Source organism: Typopeltis vanoorti, chromosome 16 (genome assembly GCF_054136105.1).
Source record: "Typopeltis vanoorti isolate ZY-2024b chromosome 16, IOZ_Tvanoo_1.0, whole genome shotgun sequence".
NCBI classification, from domain to species: Eukaryota; Metazoa; Arthropoda; class Arachnida; order Uropygi; family Thelyphonidae; genus Typopeltis; species Typopeltis vanoorti.
This window is the reverse complement of record NC_143564.1, coordinates 15,807,139-15,828,451: the sequence shown is the minus strand read 5'-3', so window position 1 is coordinate 15,828,451 and position 21,313 is coordinate 15,807,139. Positions and strand designations below refer to the sequence as shown.

Genomic DNA, 21,313 nt, shown 5'->3' with positions numbered 1-21,313 from the left:
GCATTACCCCCAAATGTGAACTGTATTCTTAGAGAAGGGTGGATTTGGGATGTATACAATGTTAGGAGTTGTAGATGTACATGTGAGAACTAATGTCTAGTTTTTATGAGTTTTTAATGGCACTTGTGATATAGCAAAGATTATTAGACACTGGTATTCACAAGAATAAATAATAATTTTCTTTTTCTTTTTTTTTCTTTATGTAATGTCTGGAGCAGAAAAGGAAATATCGATTTTGGAGGAGGCTGTGAATGTGATGTGCTCATGCCTGGAGAGGCTAGAGATATAAGTCACCTTAAAAGGAAAATCCAGTTAACTGATGATTCATCTCTCCATGCACGAAGATATAATATATCAAAAGTGAAGAGTAAGTGTGATATTTCTTACATGAAATATGACAAAACAGTTTTTAGAAGCTGATGAGGTTGTTCTCAGTGTCCAGTTTGGTAAGAAGATTGGTGTTCAAGGTATTGGTTATGGAAGGTTGTGTAGTTTGGGATAATTGAGTAAGCACTCCATGTCATCTTCCATTTACCTTGTGGTGTCGAGGATTTATTATTCATCAGACCTCAAATCATTCACAGGATAAGGTGGTCAGCCCTACGCCCCGGTGTATCCTATGTCCGTAATGTTGAGTTCTTAAGGCCGGTTTGCCTGCTTTGCGGGATGAAAATCCCCAGGATAAACTGGGGGGAAACCCTACTGTCCATGCCCAAGATCTGCTAACTTGGCTATGGCTGAGGAAGATCTTTCAGCTCTTCACTTCTCCGACGGGAATCGAACCTAGGACACTCCTACCCCACGCATATGGTTGCGAAGTGCACAGCCACCAGGCTAACTGCACGGACGGGTATATATTTATTCATTTAATTATTTTTTAAGGTGAGCCCTGGGTTGCATGCCAGATAAAAGTTGTTGGCATGCCAAGGTTTCCCCATCCCTGGTCTAGACAGTACACACACACACTCCAAACAAATATCTCTGCAACTTCCTGACATCAGTTCACCCACAAGATGCAGTCGAAAAATAACTAATTAGACTGTATTGGAATGGGTTAGAGTAATATTGGAGTGGAGACACTGTAGAAATTACTAACTGAAATAAGTGATATGCATAATCTATAATAAATTTAGTTTAATCCTTTATCCAAGTGTGAGCAAACAAAGTTTGCACCTGAAAGTATCTTCAGGACTGGGGTAAGGTGATACAACACCAGATACAATACTCTAACCAAGTGAAAAATAAACTTTCAACATCGTTCTCTAAATCCAGAGTAATTTATTAAAAAAAGGGTGGCACATCATTTGGCAACTCCTATAGGTAGAGATGACCTGCGAATGCTTCTGCCTGGTATCTCAGCTTGGGCCTGGCTCCCGCTGAAGAGACCTCAATAAAGGTCGAAACTAGTCTGGGTAGTGGCCCTTCCCTTAATGCATAACATTAGACATATCCGCAAGGAGATGTGTTTTGCATTAAAGGAGATACTGAGACAGGAGTGTTGGTAGCTTGCTACACCTTTGCAACGAGTTGTCCTGGTGTTGTATCACCTTACCCCAGTCCTGAAGATACTTTCAGGCGCAAACTTTGTTTGCTCACACTTGGATAAAGGATTAAACTAAATTTATTATACTCTAACCAAGTGAAAAATAAACTTTCGATATGCATAATCGTTCAAAAATTATTGACTGCAAATTAGAAATTCTGAAAGCAAAAAGTTTGTGTGCAGTTACTAGACGTGTGCACTCCCTTTTTTGACCAGTGTACCCGCTCACAACCTGGAGGTGGGAGTTGGGGCATTTGTCTCTGATATTCCCGTATCACCATGTATAATAATTAACGGTGATCAGGCCTAGTGTGATTCGGCCTTCAAGCACTTTGAGCACTCCACTGTTTATCAAATAAAAAGAGATATATACTATCTTCACCGAAACTATAGAAAGTTCTTTTATGAATAGGAAAAAAGTGTATGGGTAAAACTACAGTGCACTGGTGGAAAGTTTGAAGAAGAAAGCTGTCTACCATGACACACAGCCAGAGAGGAAATTAGCAGTCCAGTTGCAAAGGACTGCTAATGAGCGGTAGTCCTTAAGAAAATTTGGTAAAAGACTCTTGCCAGCCTCAGATTCCTTGGAAATATCAGCAACCACATGGATTTCACCAAACCTTTCCATGTATTTGTATAAATGAGTGATGGTTTTCAAGGCGATCCACTGTGAATTGAAAGTGATGAACTCCATATTGGTGGTCACTCTTTAACAGACAGGCATCCGTATGGTAAAAGAAATGATTATTGATGACTGTTCTTTGTGATTGAACTGAGATGAGTGGGAGTGCAATGCAACAATACTCTGATGTCTGGCCTTTTTTAATATAGGCTTATATTCATGCTGTGGTATAGATGAATATGAATGTTTTAATGACATTATGGAATGAGTTTTAATTGTAGAGCACAAGTTTTAAGCATGACTCAGGTGGAAAGGTACTATCAGGACCAAAATACCTGTTAATATCCAAGCTATTCATGATTCATCTGATGCTTTTCTGAGAATAGACTAGAGATGACATGCTGCGAGCAGTTTTTGGTAAAATGAGAGATGCTTTGCCTTGATCAGTATTGCAGGAGTTTGAAAGAGGTGGTGAATAAAAATCAGCCTTGTCTCTTTGTGATGTATCACCTAGATCTGAGAGGGTGGAACCATGAATGGGCAAAAGTGGCCTTGGCAAGGGATGAAGACTCGATTGCCATTTGAACAGTAAGCAATTTTTTTTTTTTTTTTTACTTTTGGCCTTTCAAAGCATGCTCTATATTTGTCAATGGTCTTTTTTTTTTGCAACTGTCGCATGCTGCATTGTAGTCTGAGTATGGAGTTTGGTTGTTTTAATCCACTTGTCATTAAAATTCTAATGAATTGCAGTTCCTCTGCTTCTTCCTTAATATAACCTTCTTTGGGAATATAAACACAAATAATGGTTGTAGAAAAGTTTTTCACTTGGTTATAAATTAAAGTTGCCAGGAAATTATATTCTCGTTTAATTCTTTATCCAAGTGTAAGCAAACAACATTTGCATGTGAAATTTCTTTACAACTAGGCTACTTGTGTATGAAAGCTAATGACTTCACATTAATTGCCCTAGTATCCTTATGTTAGGGTTGCCATTTGTCCTTTTTTATAAAAATGTCCTGAGTTAATTCCAAAAGTCCTGCTTTTTTAAGTCTCCTTCAGGAAAAAATGGATAAACTGATTTCATCTCATTTTTAGTACCAATTTCTATTACAATGTTGATAATAATAAATTTATTTATTTATTATTTATAATAATAATCATTAGTATTATAAATAATATAACTAACTAATAATAACTAATGGCGATGTTCTTTTTTCCCATGCTTCTGTTATAACAGTATCTTACTTAATCAATACTTTGCATGTTATAATTTCTAGCCCTATAATGCCAAGATGTAAGTGCAGTATTAATGATAATATTAGAAGAGAATTTCCTTTCATTAAAGGTGTAGTTGAAAATGTGGAATGTACTTTATGTAACTGTAAATTTTGCATATTGCATGGTGGTCGGTCAGATGTAGTCATCTACGTGAAAACGAAAAAACATAAAGCTGCTGTTCGAAGTAAGTCTTTCAACTGCAGTATAAGTAATTTTTTAATTGTGAAAACCAAGAGTGAAAGGGAAAAAAGAATTATCATTGGCAGCGCAGGAAGTGACCTTCGCGTATCACACAGCGGTACATAATCACAGCTTTAACTCCATGGACTGCACAACAACCATCGTGAAAAAAATTTTCAATGATAAATTCAGGTGTTCGCAAACAAAGTGCAAGGCAATAATAACTGATGTTATTGTGCTGTTAGTGACAAAGCAGATTGAGGAGGAGCTAAAAGAAGTTCGTTTTATATCAGTACTAATCGATTCATCAAACCATTTTGACATGAAATTAGTGCCTCTAGTCATTAGATATGATCCTCCAGTAAAAGGTGTGAAGGTGAATGAATGTGTTGGAGTTAATTTAGGTGGTGAAACTTCAGAACTTTTATTTTCTTATGTGTTGGAAGTGTTACAGAAGTTAGATCTCCTGAAAAAGGTTATTGCTATATTAGCAGATAATACAAATACAAACTTTGGTGGAAAGAAGAGAAAGGGAAAGAATAATCTGTACTTCAAAATGCAAGAAAACACTGTGAACAATTTAATTGGAATTGGTTGCCCAACACATGTGATACATAATGCTATGCAGACTGCTTCAGATTGCTTACCTATCGATCTTCAGTTAATAATTAACAAGATTTACCAACATTTCCACATATATTGTGTACGAGTTGGAGAACTTAAATAATTTTGTGAATTCACAAACACAGAGTATAAAACTGTTTTGGGTAGCATCAAGACAAGATCTCTCTCTCTTTTGCCTGAAATCCAGAGGGTTATTGACATGTTCCCTTCATTGAAGTCATATTTTCTTTGTATTGACAAATGTCCTATCAGTCTGAAAAATTTCTTTGAAAATCCGCTTTCAATTACACTCCTGCATTTCCTTGCCAGCCAGTTAAAAACCTTTTATGATACCAATAAATGCATTGAAAAGCAAGATGTAACAGTAATTGAAGTAAAGGATGAAACAAACAAACTGGTGGGAAGATTAAATTGTAGGAAGGCAGAAAAGTTTCTTATAACTACTATGAGAAAACAGTTGCAAGAATTAGAAAAAGGACACATAACAGTTGAAAAGTTTGAAAGCTACGCAGTAGATTTCTACTGCACCTATATTGAATATACAGGTAACCCTCATATAACGCGGTACTTATACAATGCGGTTTCAATATAATGCGGTTTCAATATAACGCAGTTTACAAATTGTAACCCTTTATCTTTTCATATATTTTTCACCACGTGACTTAAAAAGCAAATTTTATCTTCGTTAAATTTGTATCTGCCCATATCGCGCAGGTAGCGAATTTATATTAGGGGAAACACCCTTTAGCACGCATGTACGTCAATGGTATACCGTATAAAGTGTTTATTGTTGAAAATTGTCTTTGTTTTCTGCCGGGAAAGCGCATTAAAAATCATAAGTGTGTTATCTCAAGCTGAGTACTTTATTTTCTAGTGAGTTACATACATAATTAATATGTATTGCTTTTTTATGTAAAAAAAATTCTTTTTACAGTAAGCCACAAATTACATTGAAAGGGAAAAAATTAATATTGAAAAGAAAATTCGTCTTGAAGAAAATTTCTCTTGAAAAAAAAAATATTAAAATCATGGATCGGTTGAAAAATAGAGAAAAATCGGTTGTTGCAAGGACTTTGAATTTAAATGAATCAACAATTCAAACAATCAAACACAATGAACATAAAATCCGAGAAAGTGTTTATTGCTGAGTCAAATGGTAAGTGCAAAGCTCGCTGCTCGTGTATGCAATTTTCTAAGAGAAAAATGAAGAAATCTCTAATGATTTGGAAAGAAGATGCACTCAAAAGAAAATTCCTTTGGATGGAAATCTTATTAAACAAAAAACTTTTTGTTTAAAAACATTTATAATGCAGACCAGTTGTTCAATGCTGATGAATCTGGGTTATATTGGAAAAAAATGCCAAAACGCACCTATATTTCAAAAAATGAAAGATCAGCTCCTGGATTCAAAGTTTCCAAAGACAGAATTACTCTACTGTTTTGTAGTAATGCATCAGGTGATTACATGACAAAACTAATATTTATTAACCGATCCTCAAATCCTCGTGCTATGAAAGATTAAAATATGCACCTGTTTTATTTTGCATAACACATATGTATACATTACGTGCAATGAAGCTTAATTGCAATTTGTAATTTTTATACTATGTATTTGTGTCATAGTTTATGTTTTCTTGACTTACATGAATTAACTTGAATTAAATAAAAATATTTTTTTGTTGGATATGTCGTTGTTTATATAATTAAAAAAAAAAAAAATCTGATTTCGGAACATAACCCTACTTTTTGTATGTGATCTGAGTCTCGCATAACATGATTTATATAATGCGGCATTTCTATGGAACCTAACATCCGCATTATACGAGGATTTCCTGTATTCAGGAGTGGTGTACACCATTTCTCACACCTCTTCAGTCTATGGATTGGATTAATTTGAAGGGAAAGGATTCTATGACTTCAAAGAACATACAAGAAAGCTACATATTCAATCAGACAGTGTCACCAAGTTTTACTGTGAATGAAGAGGACTTATTTGATAAGTTTGTATGTGTGAAAAATATTGTGAAAGCAAATTTGAAGTGTGGAGTGACAGAAGGATCAAAATGTCAGTGATAAATGGTGTGAAGTGTTTGCTCATTTTATAAAGCAAGGTATAAATTCTGTGAGTATTAAATGCCTAGATAGTTTTTGTTAAGCACTGCCAGAAACTAATGCATCTGTTGAACGTGCTTTTTCATTAATAAATGCACTCTGGACAGATGAAAAAAATAGACTTAAAATTGAGACAGTAAAAGCTTTAATCATTGTAAAGACATATTTTAAGAATTTTTCTTGTATTGAGTTCTATGATCAAATATCAAAATAAAAAAAAATTCTTGAAGAGGTCCATAAATCATCATCATAACATTAATGATGTTATGATGATGATTTATGTTTTTTATGTTATTTAATGTTATTTATGATGATTTATCCATCCAGTATCCTTTTTGTTGGTCTACCCTGCCTTCTCTTTCCAATTGGCTTATATTTTAGTATTTGACTCTTTAGAGAAACTTGTGACGTTAAGATTATAACATATAGACACAACTGGTAATTAACTTAAGGAATTTACAATGCATAAAAATGGATATTAATTAAAGGAAACTTTAATGAATACCTTCAATATTTCGGCAACGTCACGTTGCCATCTTCAGGAACATATAAATATGGCATGTGCACGCAGGCATTAACAAAAGCAAATCAGGAAGAAGGCAAGAAACTAATATTATTCCTAAAGTCCTAATGGTGCCCCCCATTGGGCTAATTGGGTTGTCTTGGCCGTTGGGCTGAAGTTCTCACGATGCAGGTCTCCCAAATTTGTGGCAGTCTCATGCACCCAAATTTGTTGAGGTTTGGAACGTTTTTTAGAGCTGCTGACGATTCCATGAATAATCTTTCGTACTTGAACTTGCTGCGGTGTATTATTTTAGTTTTCTTCCAATGAATTCTATGGCAGGTATCTATGGCATGGTCTGCAAGCCCAGAGTGGCAGTACTGGTGAAACCGGATGTAGTCTTTGTGTTCTGAAGTCTCGGCCATGACCTTCGGATGATTCTTTTTGACGTCTCATGTGCTTCGGCAACAAAAGAATTCAAAAAAATATGATAACTTGATAAAGAATTCTACTTCCATACCACAACAACCACCACTCAACACGGTAGTCAACCTCTCTTCCGTAGTTTTCAAGCCTGAAGCACTCACCACACTTTCACGTGGGCATAATTTCGCCCTAGCTCCTAAAAGAATACCTGCCGAGGAAATAATGATCCAAATAGAATGTGGGATCTGCATCTTTCCTAACCACATCGCCAACAATGTTAGACTGGATGTAGCCGGTGTTCTCACCAAAGCAAGATCTACAAAAACCAACTTATCCAAAGACGAATATGCAGCCCTATTAGAAATGAAGGGAAACAAAAAAAAGTAATCACGAAAGCGGATAAGGGAAATTCCACGGTGGTTCTCAACCAAAAGGACTACACAGGTAAGCTTGAGGCTTTATGATTAGACTGTACTACCTACCGCCCTATTGAATATAGTCCAGCCAACTCTCAGATTAGAACTCTCCACAGACTCCTTAAGAAGGTCACTTTTTGGCCTGTGTAAGTTACTAACAAACTAAAACCTTTTAACTCTAGACCCCCCCCCCCCCCAGTTATATAGACTTCCAGAAATACATAAACAAAATGTGCCATTACGTCCCATAGTGGATGGCATTGATTCCCCCACATATAAATTAGCCAAAGCGTTCACACACTATACTGGCATAACACCATCACACATAAAAAACTCAGCCCACTTCAAGCCAGTGTAGAAAACCTCTCACTCCAACACACTGATCTAATGGTCAGTTTTGACGTCTCCTCCCTATTCACAAATGTCCCACTCAAGGAAGCCTTAGAGCTCATCCAAGTCAAATTTCCGCCTGATATCTCAGCCCTATTTCAGTTCACAATGAACTCAGGCTATTTCATTTGGCAAGGAAAATTCTACAAACAGATAGAGTGTACATCCATGGGTTCACCATTTTCCCCACCTTTGGCCAACTTCTTTATGGAGACCTTTGAAGGGAAAGCCTTAAACTCTGCCCCACAAAAACTCACTATTTGGCTTTGGTATGTGGATGATGTGTTTGCTATTTGGCCACATGGCTCAAATACACTTCACACTCCACTCCTTCCTAACACACTTAAACAACCAACACCGCAGGGTTCAGTTCACCTTGGAAAAAGAGGAAAACAATGCCCTCCCCTTCCTAGACACTTTAATCACTCGCCAGCCTGATGGATCTTTGGTTTTCTCTGTTTATAGAAAACCCACCTATACAGGCAGATACATTCATCAGCAATCCCCCCCCCCCTCACAACAATATGGAGTTATTAAAACACTATATAACAAGGCAAAATTAATCTGCTCAGATGATGATGCCCTGACCACTGAACTAAACCACATCCTTAACACTTTCTTAGCCAATGGCTACAACCCTCCAAAAAATACTAAAACCAGTAATCCCCCCCCCTTCACAATAAAGATTTCATTAAGACTATCACCATCCCCTACATCAGGCACACCTCTGAGAAAATAACCAATATCCTCAAAAAATATGACCTAACTTCTTGTGACAGACCATATAAAAAGTTGGCATCCCTTATCCGCTCTATCAAAGACCAACCACTTCCCCTAGACCTACCTGGTGTATATCAGGTCCCTTGCAGCTGTAAATTGTCCTACTTTGGCCAAACAGGCAGGACAGCAAATATCACGATTTCAGAACACAAAGACTACATCCGGTTTCACCAGTACAGTCACTCTGGTCTTGCAGACCATGCCATAGAATTTGTTGGAAGAAAACTAAAATAATACACCCAGCAAGTTCAAGTACGAAAGATTATTCATGGAATCAGCAGCAGTCTGAAAAATGTTCCAAACCTCAACAAATTTGGGTGCATGAGACTGCCACAAATTTGGGAGACCTGCATCGTGAGAACTTGAGCCCAATAGCCAAAACAACCCAATTAGCCCGCTAGGGGGCACCATTAGAACTTTAGGAATAATATTAGTTTCTTGCCTTCTTCCTCATTTGCTTTTGTTAGTGCCAGCATGCACATACCATATTTGTATGTTCCTGAAGATGGCAACGTGACGTTGCTGAAATATTGAAGGTATTCATTAAAATTTCCTGTAATTAATATCCATTTTTATGCGTTGTAAATAAATTCCTTAAGTTAATTACCAGTTATGTATGACCAACGTATAAGCCTTGCTACAACATATAGACACGTTTACACCATAATATTATATTTTAATTTGCCAAATATGACCTTGTTAAAAACTGTTCCTATGTAGCCACTGAAGATAGTCTGTTAATTTCACACTGAGATAGTTGGCAAATTAAAATATAATATTCTTGTGTAAACTTGTCTATATGTTATAATTATATTTTAGTATTTGTTTAGGATGTCGGGTGTTGGCCATTCGGCTTACATGTTCAATCCATTTTTGTTTATAATTGTTTAGTTTTTCTTCTGTTGATTTTGTTTTTAATTCTTTTAAAATGTCTTCATTCCTTTTTTGATCTAATAATGTGTATTTTGGAGTTCTTCTCATAAATCTCATTTCACTTGTTTTTATTCTTTGTTTATCTTGTTTGTTTATTACCCAAATTTCACTGCCATATAATAATGTGGACACTGCTAAAGTATTGTATATTTTCAAGCATGTTCCTTTTTGTACTATATTTGGGTTGAGTGTTCTATTTATCAGGCCTATAATCTGTAAAATGTTGAAGTTTTTAATTTTATGTCTTTTTCTCCTTCATATGATACTTCACATCCAAGATAACTGAAAGTATTTATCTGTTGTATTATTTTATTATTAATAACTGTTTTGCTTCTAACTGGAGTTTGTCCACAAAATGCCATTGTTTTAGTTTTATCTGTGGAAATTTTCATTCCAAACTGTTCTACTGTAATTTTTAAATTATATATTGCTCTTTGTCCATAAATCTGATAAATATTTTTCTAATTAAATATGTTTGTGATTAATAATCCTTTTTTTTTTTAAAGTGGATTTAAACCCTACCCTATGTATAATGTTATGCATGATGGGAACAGATAAATATCTTGCACTTGCAGGTTACTGAGAGTTTTTGGAGAGATGATGATCCTGCACTTTCTGAAGTTTTAGTAATGTTCATCTTTGGGCTTGATTCCGGGAAGTAGAACGGTTCTTCTTGGTTGCAGATTTTTGTCTGTCACTGAGTAGAGCCACTGACAAGATCTTGATGAGTTTAAAAGTGATTCTTTTGGGTCACTCATTGAGATTTAGAGTGATCTTGTAGGTTCAGAGTTTTTGGAGAGAGGTAGTCCCACACATACACATACCTTAAAAGTACCTCAATAAAAGTAAAAAAGGTCTGGGTAATGGCCCTTCCCACAATGCATAATATTATATATCCGAAAGGATGTTTGTGCTTTACATTATGGGATATTAAGGCAATTAATATGAAGTCATTAGCTTCTATATACAAGTAGCCTAAGTCTTGAAGAAACTTCACATGTAAATGTTTTTTGCTTACACTTGGATAAAGTGTAAGCAAACAGCATTTGCACATGATTATACAAGAATATAATTTTTTGGCAACTTTAATTTAACAAATAAGGGTTGTCCAGTTCCATATTTAATAGTTGCCCACATCACTACTCAGTATTGCCTATAATTCAAAGAAAGTTTATCTTCACATTCATTGCTGAAAACTATAGCTACTCCTTAATTTTATTGTTTACTTTTGCCTGAATATAACATTTTATAGGTATTATTAAATGTATTCCACTCCTTTCCCATTTTTTTCTTCTTCATTCTAGTAATATAGGCAGTATTTTATTTCTGTAAGGCCTGTGCTAACTCCTCATCTTTTATATTGATGATTCTTAGACTGTTGACTCCATTTTCAGTTTTATTGAGTTCGAAGTTGTTCTACTAGCTGACATTTCATTTGCTTTGGTTTCCTGATGAAAGCTAGTCTGGTTGGCTGAGTTGTGGAAGTTGAAAGTTTATTTCAACTGAGTTGTGTATCTGCTCTCCAGTCAATAGGCTGTGGGTTCGAATCCCACCAGGGGCACGGATGTTTGTGATTGTCCTACTAACCATTTACCATATGTATAGCTGTAACCTGTGTCCTGGTGCAGTATGACCTTTGATGTCTTTGTGTCATAAAAATCAAAAGTAACTATCTTCCTGATGAAAACAGTAATAACCTTGGTTAGCTTAGTGATTACTCCAATCAGGTATTTGTTTGATCATCATACTATGGTAATCCTATTTTTTGTAGTTTAAGCCAGTGCAGAATACACACCCTAGTCAGGCATCAGCCTGGGTAGAGGACCACAGTAGCATATAATATAACAGTGTAATATTTATTGCTCTTCCTATTAATGTCGTGTTTTATGATCTTAATCCTGATTTATTCCTTTATATAATTTCCTTAACCTAATTTCAATAAAAGTTCTTTGCTCATTGCATCAAGTTAATATACTTTAATTCTTATACAGTCTCAATATTTAATCTGGGCCGTTAACCTTCTTAAGAGTAGTGCATGTGGATTGAAGACAAAGGGGTTGCCATTGAATAATGCCTATCCTTTTGGTTCAGTACTGGTGCCATTTCCTTTTCAGATTCAGGGAAAATTTCTATTATACTGCACCACCCTAAATCCTAGACTATTGAATAATGCAAAATCAAGGAACTAGAACTCAGTTTAGTACACTGTCTTATATCTCTTAAACACCTTCATTAAATTCTAAATTTATCAAACAACTAAAATTCACTTCACAGTCATAGCCTCCCTTGTATTTTAGCTCCTGCCTTGGTTCTAAGTGATAGTTGACTGTAGGTGCATAGTTTACTGAAGCTAATTATCTGTAGAACATCATTGTGCCTATTAGATTTCAGACTTTTTTTTTAGTTTTAGTGAGAAAGTTTGTTATAATAGTGTATGTTATAGTGAGAGTCAATTTTAAATTTTACAGGTTTTCTTAAATTATAGAAAATATTGTTACAAATAGGAAATGGATACTTATATGCTACTATTACTGACTTAGAATACAATATAAATCATATGATTCATAAATTTTAAATCTTTTTAGGATCTCTTCCTTTCAAGCATAAGATTGTAATAGCAGGAAACCATGAACTTAGTTTTGATTCATCTAAAAAGAAAAAAAATAGCATTCTTCCAGCATTGAGCCAGCATCTTCCCCTAGGTCGTCTCAGAACAGCTTGTCACCAGAATACAGATGTACGTGTTCTTCTTACCAATTGTATATATTTAGAGGACTCTGGGATGGAAGTTTGTGGAATAAGAATTTATGGAACACCTTGGTAATTATTTAAATTAATTTAAATAATAATTTAAAACTTACAGACTGTAATTGTTGGGATAGTGCTGGAGTTGATTAGATGATGTTCAAAATCAGTTTTTTAGAATAAAAAAGTGGTGTACAGGGTGGAGCAAGAAGTAACCAAATACATTTAAGCTGAATAGAAACAAAATAATTCTCTACATTGCAAACATAGAGATATATATTTTATATCAAAAGGTTCTAAAACCTTTAACATTGCTTGTCCATACATTGTTAATTCCAATGTATGGATAAGTAATTGAGTAGAAAGAAAAAAAATCTGTCAGTGTGTTTCTTGAATGGCTGGAGATAGTGATTACTGGAGAAAACCGGTGTGAGGAAGCCTGTTCCAAAGAACAGAAGTACATGGAATGAAAGAGAAAGTGAGGCATTGCTTTGGTAAGTTTGAAGCTGAACTATGTATGTTGCTAACCAGTAATAACTGCTCTTGTTTTGAAATGGTTAGAGGAAAGTGGAAGAATGATGCCGGTCAGTTCAGTATACCAGCACTCATGAAAATGCCTATAGAGAAGGCATAAGCAGAAATGAAATGTTTATGAGAAAGTGAATGGATTGAGTTTGTGAGAAAGAAGGTCATTTGTTTAAGCAGATTACTCTCTTCTGAATAGCAACAAGCATTTTTGGTGAAGTGTTTGAAGCACTACCTCAAATGTGAGCACAGTATTCTAGTATTGGATGTTTTTGTGATTTATATAATGTTAGGAATTGTAGAAGTGAGACAGTTTTTTCCATTAAAATGTGATTAACATTAAGATGAAGCTGAACTTGCTGTGATGTGTTTGCATTAGGAAAGACTAGATAAAAGAAACCTGATCTTGACTGAAATATGAGTATTACCAAAGATAAGAAGTGAAGTAAAGTATCTTTCTTATAAGAAATAAGGAAGCGCTGTGTTTTTTAGCATTAAAATTTATTAGGTTTTCTTCATTTTGTTGGAGTGACAAGGAGATCATTGTTTAAGACATTGCTTATGCAAGGTCTTGAAGATTGGATGATTTTGTGTGTTGCAAGATTTGTCAAATGTAGAAGAGGAATAGTGTACTGACATCATCATCAAAACTGTGGATAGAAGTTGAGGTTAGTGTGTGTGTGTGTGAGAGAGAAGATCATTATTGTATTGGGAGAAAGCACATTGACCAAAGTACAGAGCCTTAGGTACTCTAGCATTGGTGGGGAAATCTACAAAGAGGAAACTGGCAATCCAATAACCAGGGGTGGAAGGCAACCCATGAGATGATAGTTTGGTAAGTGGACCTCTATTCCAGATAAATTCACTAAAAATATCAAGAGCAACGACAAAATTTTCTCCAGACCTTTTCATGAATTGTGTTCATAGGTGAGTAATGTAGGCTAGCAGAGATCTCCTGTGGAGCTGGCATGTTGGAATCCATCCATATTGGTGGTCACTATTAATTGGTACACCTCCAGATAGTAAAGAAGTTGATTGTTGATGACCTTCCCCATTATTTTTGAGAGAATTAGAAAAAAGTGATAATAATTTGATGGCAGATTTTTATCTCCTTTTTTTGGGGGGGAGGGGGAGCAGATAGACTAAATATAGGCTCCTTGTCATGCTCTTTGGCCAGATGAGTATGATAACTTGTAAAAATCATCTAAGATGGGTGTTAATTCCAATGTTCAAAGTTTAAACTTAAGTGTGATGGGATGTAGGGGATATGCTGTGAGGACTGCTCAGAACTCTAGTGAGTGGTAATGTGACTTGGTCATTTATACAAAAGTTGGAGAAGAAAAATAATGCTGGGATGGGATAAGGAAGGCTCTGAGGACTAGAAGGCATGCTAGTGTCTTAGGCTCTTAAGAATCCTGATATTTTTTTTAATGGAAGATCAGAGGAGGTATGCAGTGAGCTCTTCTTGGCATAGTGGGAAGTAATTTGCCTTGGTTATCTGTATAAGAGTTGGAGAATAATAATGCCAGGAGATCAGCCTTGCCTTTAAGTGGTGATGTTATGATGGTACCATCATGGGAAGGAAGAAGTTGCATCCAGTAGCCATGGTAGAAGATCAGAGGGCTTGATTGCCATTTAAGCAGAGGCACATTGTTTTCATTTGACCCTTTCAAAGTTACATGCTGATTTGCTGATTTATTTTATTTATTTATTTATTTTAACTGTTGCAATCTGCAGTATTAGCTGAATGCAGTACTGGAGGTCTTGATTTGACATGCTTGAAATATGTTGAACTTTTATCTTGGATCATTTTGGCACACTTGTTGGTGGAGCACAGCTTAGATAGTGGTTAAGGGTTTAAGTTGTAATGTGAGATGAATGCCTTCATTTATTTATTCACTTTCAGCAGGTATTTTATTGTGAGAGAGCAGAAAATAGTTCGAACCATAGAAATCGAGTAGAAATCATGGAGGTCATCCCATATGTAGTGTGTGATGTTAAAAGGACATGAGACTGAAAACAGCTTGGTGAGAGATGTCGTCTAGAAAAGGAAATGTGGATAAGGTTATGATCTGAATTACCAAGAGATTGAGATTTTGTATTAGAAATGCTGTTATATTTTTGTCTATTTCTTATTTTTTACAAATTCTTTATGTGCAGAAGCATTAGAAACATCCAAAGGAATAGTCCACAACTCCAGGTTGAGAATGGCTCGGTTTGTAGTGAGTTAATTGTTGCATTACTAGTGCCAAATGTAGCACAAGTAACAACAATCTGTTCTGGTCAAGAGCACAACCTGGCACACTTTTAGATGTAAGGTACCTGAGCCAAATAAGGCCCACCATATTTAAAATTTGAGTAAGTTAGACAATTGTTTAGATTAATTGAAACAACAGTGTTCATATTAAAGTTTGTATTATCACTAATTAAAATAACACAAATAAGAACAATTCTTGCAGTAATTTATAGTCTTTAAAAAACACCTTGTGTAGGCCTTATTAAACCATAGTAGTTTAATAAAGCCCTTGAACAAAATTAAATATTTAAAAAAGAATAAACAATTATTATTAATTTTAATCATAATTATTAGCTTAAGAACAGTCATAAGGGCATACAAATATGCCACATTCTTCTTTGGTGAGACCAACACACTCCATGAAGAGTGTGTTGGTCTCACCAACACACTCTTCATGGAGTGTATTGGTCTCTCAGAATGAGAGAGAGAGATATGGAAGTGCTAGAAGAGGAGAGAATGGAAACGGTAGGAGAGATGGAATGAGAGAGAGGTATGGGAATGCTAGAAGACGAGAGGATGGAAACAGTAGCAGGAGAGACAGAATGAGAAAGGGATATGGAAGTGCTAGAAGTGGAGAAAAGGGAAACAGTAGGAGAGAGGGAATGAGAGAGATGTATGGAAGTGCTAGAAGAGGAGAGAATGGAAACAGTAGAAGAGAGAGGTATGGGAATGAACAAAAGAGGAGAGAATGGAAACAATAGGAGTGAGGGAATGGTAAGAGGTATAATGTATGGCGACTCAATGATCCGTGGTGTTCAAGATAGGATGCGTGAGGAGTGTTTGCCAGGAGGAACAATAGAAAGGGTGGATGAGATGATTGTGATGGTAGGAACGAATGACTTGAGTGGTAATGTAAGTCGGGCAGCGAGAGATATGAGATTTTTGCTTGAGACTGTACGGAAGAAGACAGAGAGAGGAAAAATAGTGTGCATGTTGCCTAGGTATGATAATGATGAGCTGAGCAGAAGAGCGGTGATATTGAATGGCATAATAGCGAGAATTTGTGACAAGAGAGGACTGGTATATGTGGATGCTTGGAGTGCGTTTGAGGAAAGAGAGGAATTGTATGCGAGAGACCGTTTACATTTGAATGAGGAAGGATGTAGGCATCTGGAGAGATTGCTGTTCTGAACGAGTCAGTGTGTCCCAGGGAGGATGATAGCAGGGGTGGCCTCTTGTGGGAGTGGATACTTGGGAGAAGGGAGACAATGTCAGGTAACACTGAGCCCAGTGGAGTCTAGAAGGGATAATGCTGGGAATAGAAACAATGGCATTTATATGCTTTATACTAATGCCAGGAGTATCCGGAATAAGGGAGAGGAATTGGTGGCGCAGATAGCATCAGCCTGGCCAAAAATTATTGCGATCACTGAGACGTGGTTGACAGAAGGGGATATAACAACAGGAATAGAAGTCGCTGGGTATAGCATTTTTCGTCAGGATAGGAGGGGAAAGCGTGGTGGTGGGGTACTGCTTATGATAAGTGATGACCTATGTCCTCTAAGAGTGGAGAATTTGGAAGGAAGTAAGACAAATGATTTTGAGAGCGTATGGTGTGAGGTAGAGGTAGGCAAGACAGGTTATTTAGTGGGGTGTTGTTACAGACCCAGGAGCACAGAGGATGGGGATCAGGAGATTTAGACAGCTAAGTTTGGCAAGTGCAAGAAGAATGATTGTTATGGGAGATTTTAACTTCAGTAGTATAAATTGGAGAGAGGAAGATGCATGTAGCAATAGGGGAATGGAATTTCTAGAATTCTTGAGGGACAAATGTCTTAGGCAACATGTAACAGAGGGAACAAGAGGTTCAAAAGTTTTGGATTTGGTTATAGCATCAGAAGAGTTGATAATAACTGAGTTGATGTCTCTCCCACCAGTTGGAGAGAGTGACCATATGGTGTTGACTTGGAAAATGAATAGACATGCAGGAGTATCAAAGAGATGGGAACTTATGTGGAATTATAAGGCAGGTGATTATAATAGTCTTAGACGTCAACTTCAAGAAGTTTCATGGAGGCAGGAATTGGAAGGCCGGGATATCACTAGTGCGTGGGAAATTGTGAAAGAATGTTTGTTATCAGCGATGGTAAGTTGTATACCACGAGTGAAGAAGAGGACACAATTTGGAGTAAAGTGGATGACAAACAATATTAAACAGGAATTGCATGTGAAAAAGAGGCTATGGAAGAGATATAAGGAGACAGGTGAAGAGAAGATGCATGAAGAATATAAGACACAGGCCAGAAGAGTGACTAGTGTGGTAAGGAAAGCAAAACTGGAATATGAGAAAAGATTGGTCCTAAGATCCAAAGAAAATCCGAGGGAATTTTTTAGCTATGTGGCCAGTAGGAGGAGAAATGACTGTGGAAAAATGATATTGTGGGATAAAAATGGGAATAGAGTGACTGATACAGAGGACATAGTGGAATTGTTCAATGAACATTTTATTGGAGTATTTCATCCTAGAGGAGTCAGTTTTAATGCTAGAGGAATAGGACTGCTTCGAGGTCTGGAGGTACAGGAGGAGAGTGTGTTTCAGATACTGAGTACTCTGGATGTCAGTAAAGCTGTGGGACTGGATGGTATTTCACCACGAGTTTTGAGAGAATGTGCTAGGGAATTGACAGTGCCTTTAACATGGCTTTTCAATGAAAGTCTGGCTTTGGCAAAGGTGCCCAGGGAATGGAAGGAAGGTAAGATAGTGCCATTGCATAAGGGTGTTAACAGACTGGAAGTGTCTAATTATAGGCCAGTCTGTGTGTCATCAGTAGTTAAGATCTTGGAGAAAGTAGTGAGGGACCGTATACAGCATTGGGCAGATGAGGGTAATGTTATCTGTGAGAATCAACATGGATTTGTGAAAGGACGCTCTTGTTTTAGCAATATGCTAGCCTTTTATAATAAAGTTTCAAGAACATTAGATGAGGGAAAGGCATATACTGCAATTTTCTTAGACTTGGCGAAGGCATTTGACAGGGTGCCACATGATAAGCTGATATTTAAGTTGCAGCACATGGGTCTGGATGTCAGATTGGTCAACTGGATTCAGGATTGGCTGTCTGATAGGTATCAGAGAGTTGTGTATGGTGGAGCTGTTTCCAGGAGGCAGAAGGTTACAAGTGGGGTCCCACAGGGCTCAGTACTAGGACCTATATTGTTTAACCTTTATATCAATGGCATAGCCAGTGGATTGCAGGGGGATATTCAGTTGTTTGCAGATGATGCGAAGCTGGGAAGGATTATTAGTAATAGTGCAGATATGGTAGCGCTGCAAGAGGATTTAAATAAGCTAGATAGATGGGCAAATGAATGGGGGTGTCAGTTTAATGCAGCAAAATGTAAGGTCTTCAGGTTTGGGAAACATTGATGGGATGCTGCATACTCTATGGGAGGAGTTATACTGGAGGAAGTAGGGGAGACGAGATCTGTGGTTGATGATTGATAGAAACCTGAAGTTTAGGGGACATATTGCAAAGGTGGTGAAGGTAACACAGAGGATTTCTGCTATTATGAGAAGGACACTGACCTGCAGAGAAAAGAGGGTTATCATTCCGTTGTATAAGTCTCTGATCATACCACACTTGGACTATTGTTCTCAGATTTGGTCCCCAGAATTTGAAGGGGATAAATTAACTGTGGAAAGGATACAAAGACAGATGACAAAGATGGTTTCAGGACTGTACAAGGATAGTTATGAGGATCGGCTGAGAGAATGTGGACTGCAGAGTTTGGTGGATAGAAGAAGGAGAGGTGATATGATTGAGACTTTTAAACTGTTGAGAGGTGGTTACAGGATTGACACTTGGGAGTTCTTTCGCTTGGTTGAACAGCGGGAAGGAGTGATGACAAGAGGCCATCCCTGGAAGTTACGAAAGGAAACTGTGAGCAAGAGGGTAAGGAGTGGTTTCTTTGTGTGGAGGGTGGTTGAGCCGTGGAATGCATTGCCTGATGGAGTGGTGGGAGCGAGAACGGTCAGTGAGTTTAAAGAGTGGTATGATAGACTGTGTTTCTCAGGGGGGGGAACCTCCCCTCGATGAGTCTTGACAGACTTTATGTCTTAGGAAGGACCTCCCTCGATGAAGCTTTTGACTCCTTGGAGGCCTGAATAATAATAATAATAATAATAAAGAATATGGCAAAGAATGTGGTCTCACCAATTGTTGGTCTCACATACGGTGTCTTAAATGGTTTCTACCATTTAAGACATTGTATGCATTGCCTCATATTAGCAACCTTTTCTTCTCTGCATCCATGGCAATATCACCCCTCTTTGACACTCTTTTTGTTCCTTTATTTTTTATTTTTTTTTGGTTCTTCCTGTTTTTTTAGTGCAGCCTTCTCTTTCTTACTATCTTTTCTTTGAAAAGATCTTTGGTCACTCTCTGGCCCTTATAATTTAATGCTTTTCTTTGAATAGTCCACAACTCCAGGTTGAGAATAGCTCAGTGTTGCCTTGACAACTGTATAATTTGGCATTGGCATTAACTCCTGAAACGATGACTTCAAAGAATTCTTTGTTTTTAGATTTGCCAATGGAATATCATCATTGGAGTTATCTGAATCACATAATGGAGGATTAGGACATGTTCTTACAGGTACTGTTATTGATGAGGCCTCTTCTGCTGTTTGTTCCCATCTTGGCACTGGCTCAATAGTTTCATTGTCGGTGTCCGAAGATGTTGAGAAGTAGAGTCGATACGGATGATGTTGATGTCTTGACTGATAGACATAAGACTTGGGCTTGGTGTTAGAAGAATCAGAGTCGTAAACATATCTTGTCATAGAAATATCTTGAGGATCCTCTTCATTTTTTACACTTTGAGATTGCAGCTCAGAAATTTCAGTTAATACAGATGGTGCAAATGTTTCTTCAGGAATGGTGTCAGGGTTAAACGGATATAGGCCCGTTACTCTGAATCCATTGATGATATTACTGTGAGTCATACACTTTGACCAGACTTTACTGAGAACTATATTAAAACGTGCTTTGGTCAGTCTTCTATCAGGGTTTTGGTACATGAACAACATGAGTTCTTGATCCCAATGATGCTTGAATGATCAGTAGACAGCTTTGTCTAGAGGCTGTAGTTTGTGAGTGTTGTTTGAAGGAAGGCAGTACAGCAAAATATTATTCTTCTCTGCATCAACTATGAAATAATCTAAGTGTGACAACGCCCCATCAAAAATCAGAAGACATTTTCCAGGAGAGTTATTTTTTCCAAGATGGTTAATGAAGTCAATGAATAACATAGTCATGCTCCCCTTTGGTGCCATTCTTACTAAACTTCCAGGAGGCAAATTATCATCGAACTCAGGCTTGTGCCTTTTACCTTTGAAGACAATCATAGGGGGGAATAGTAGACCCTATTGCATTTAAACAACCAACAACAGTGACATTCTTAGAATACCATGTTATTATGTACTCTTTGAGTACCTTTTGCACTAAGACTGCCTGCTGATTATGTATTGTAAGGTGACATCCCTTCTCATCCACGTTGTAGAGGTGTTCTGGATGATTATTAATGTCCAACTTCTCATAATGCTTCACTATGGCTTTATTTAGTTTTTGAGCTCAAGCAGGATTCAAAAATTGAGCTTTACGTTTAGAAATTGTTGGGTTTCTCTTTAAAAATAACTTCAACCAATCTTTTCCTGCGAGGCCACTTTCTTTATTGAAGTTATTCCTAATTTCATTTTGTTCGCAAAATATAAAAGTTTGCCTGCATATATTTTTTGGAGTTAAAGGGACGCCCATTGAAGCAAACTTGCTATTCTTTCTACTAAGCCTTCACTGTCTTCACTGTCTTTAAATGGTTCCTCCATATTCTTCTAGGTACTCCATAGTCTTCGGATGCTGCACGTTGTGATAGTTGTCCTCTTTTCACAGCTTTCATAGCTGCTTCTAGTCTTTCATCAGTCCGAAGATCCTGTTATTTTTTAT

At 36.9% G+C, this 21,313-nt stretch overlaps 1 protein-coding gene across 7 annotated transcripts in view; it reads left to right on the top strand.

Annotated features, from left to right (window-relative positions):
* LOC150097864 (metallophosphoesterase domain-containing protein 1) overlaps positions 1-21,313 on the top strand; it is a 215,367-nt gene that overhangs the window by 76,281 nt on the left and 117,773 nt on the right. For all 7 annotated transcript variants that reach the window (XR_016549586.1, XR_016549583.1, XR_016549585.1 and 4 more), the window contains exon 3: positions 12,392-12,626. Coding sequence is in view for 1 of the 7 variants with exons in the window: in XM_090406259.1 (XP_090262385.1) it covers positions 12,392-12,626 (235 nt within the window). In the remaining 6 variants the exon portion in view is untranslated. The remainder of the gene's footprint in view (positions 1-12,391; positions 12,627-21,313) is intronic.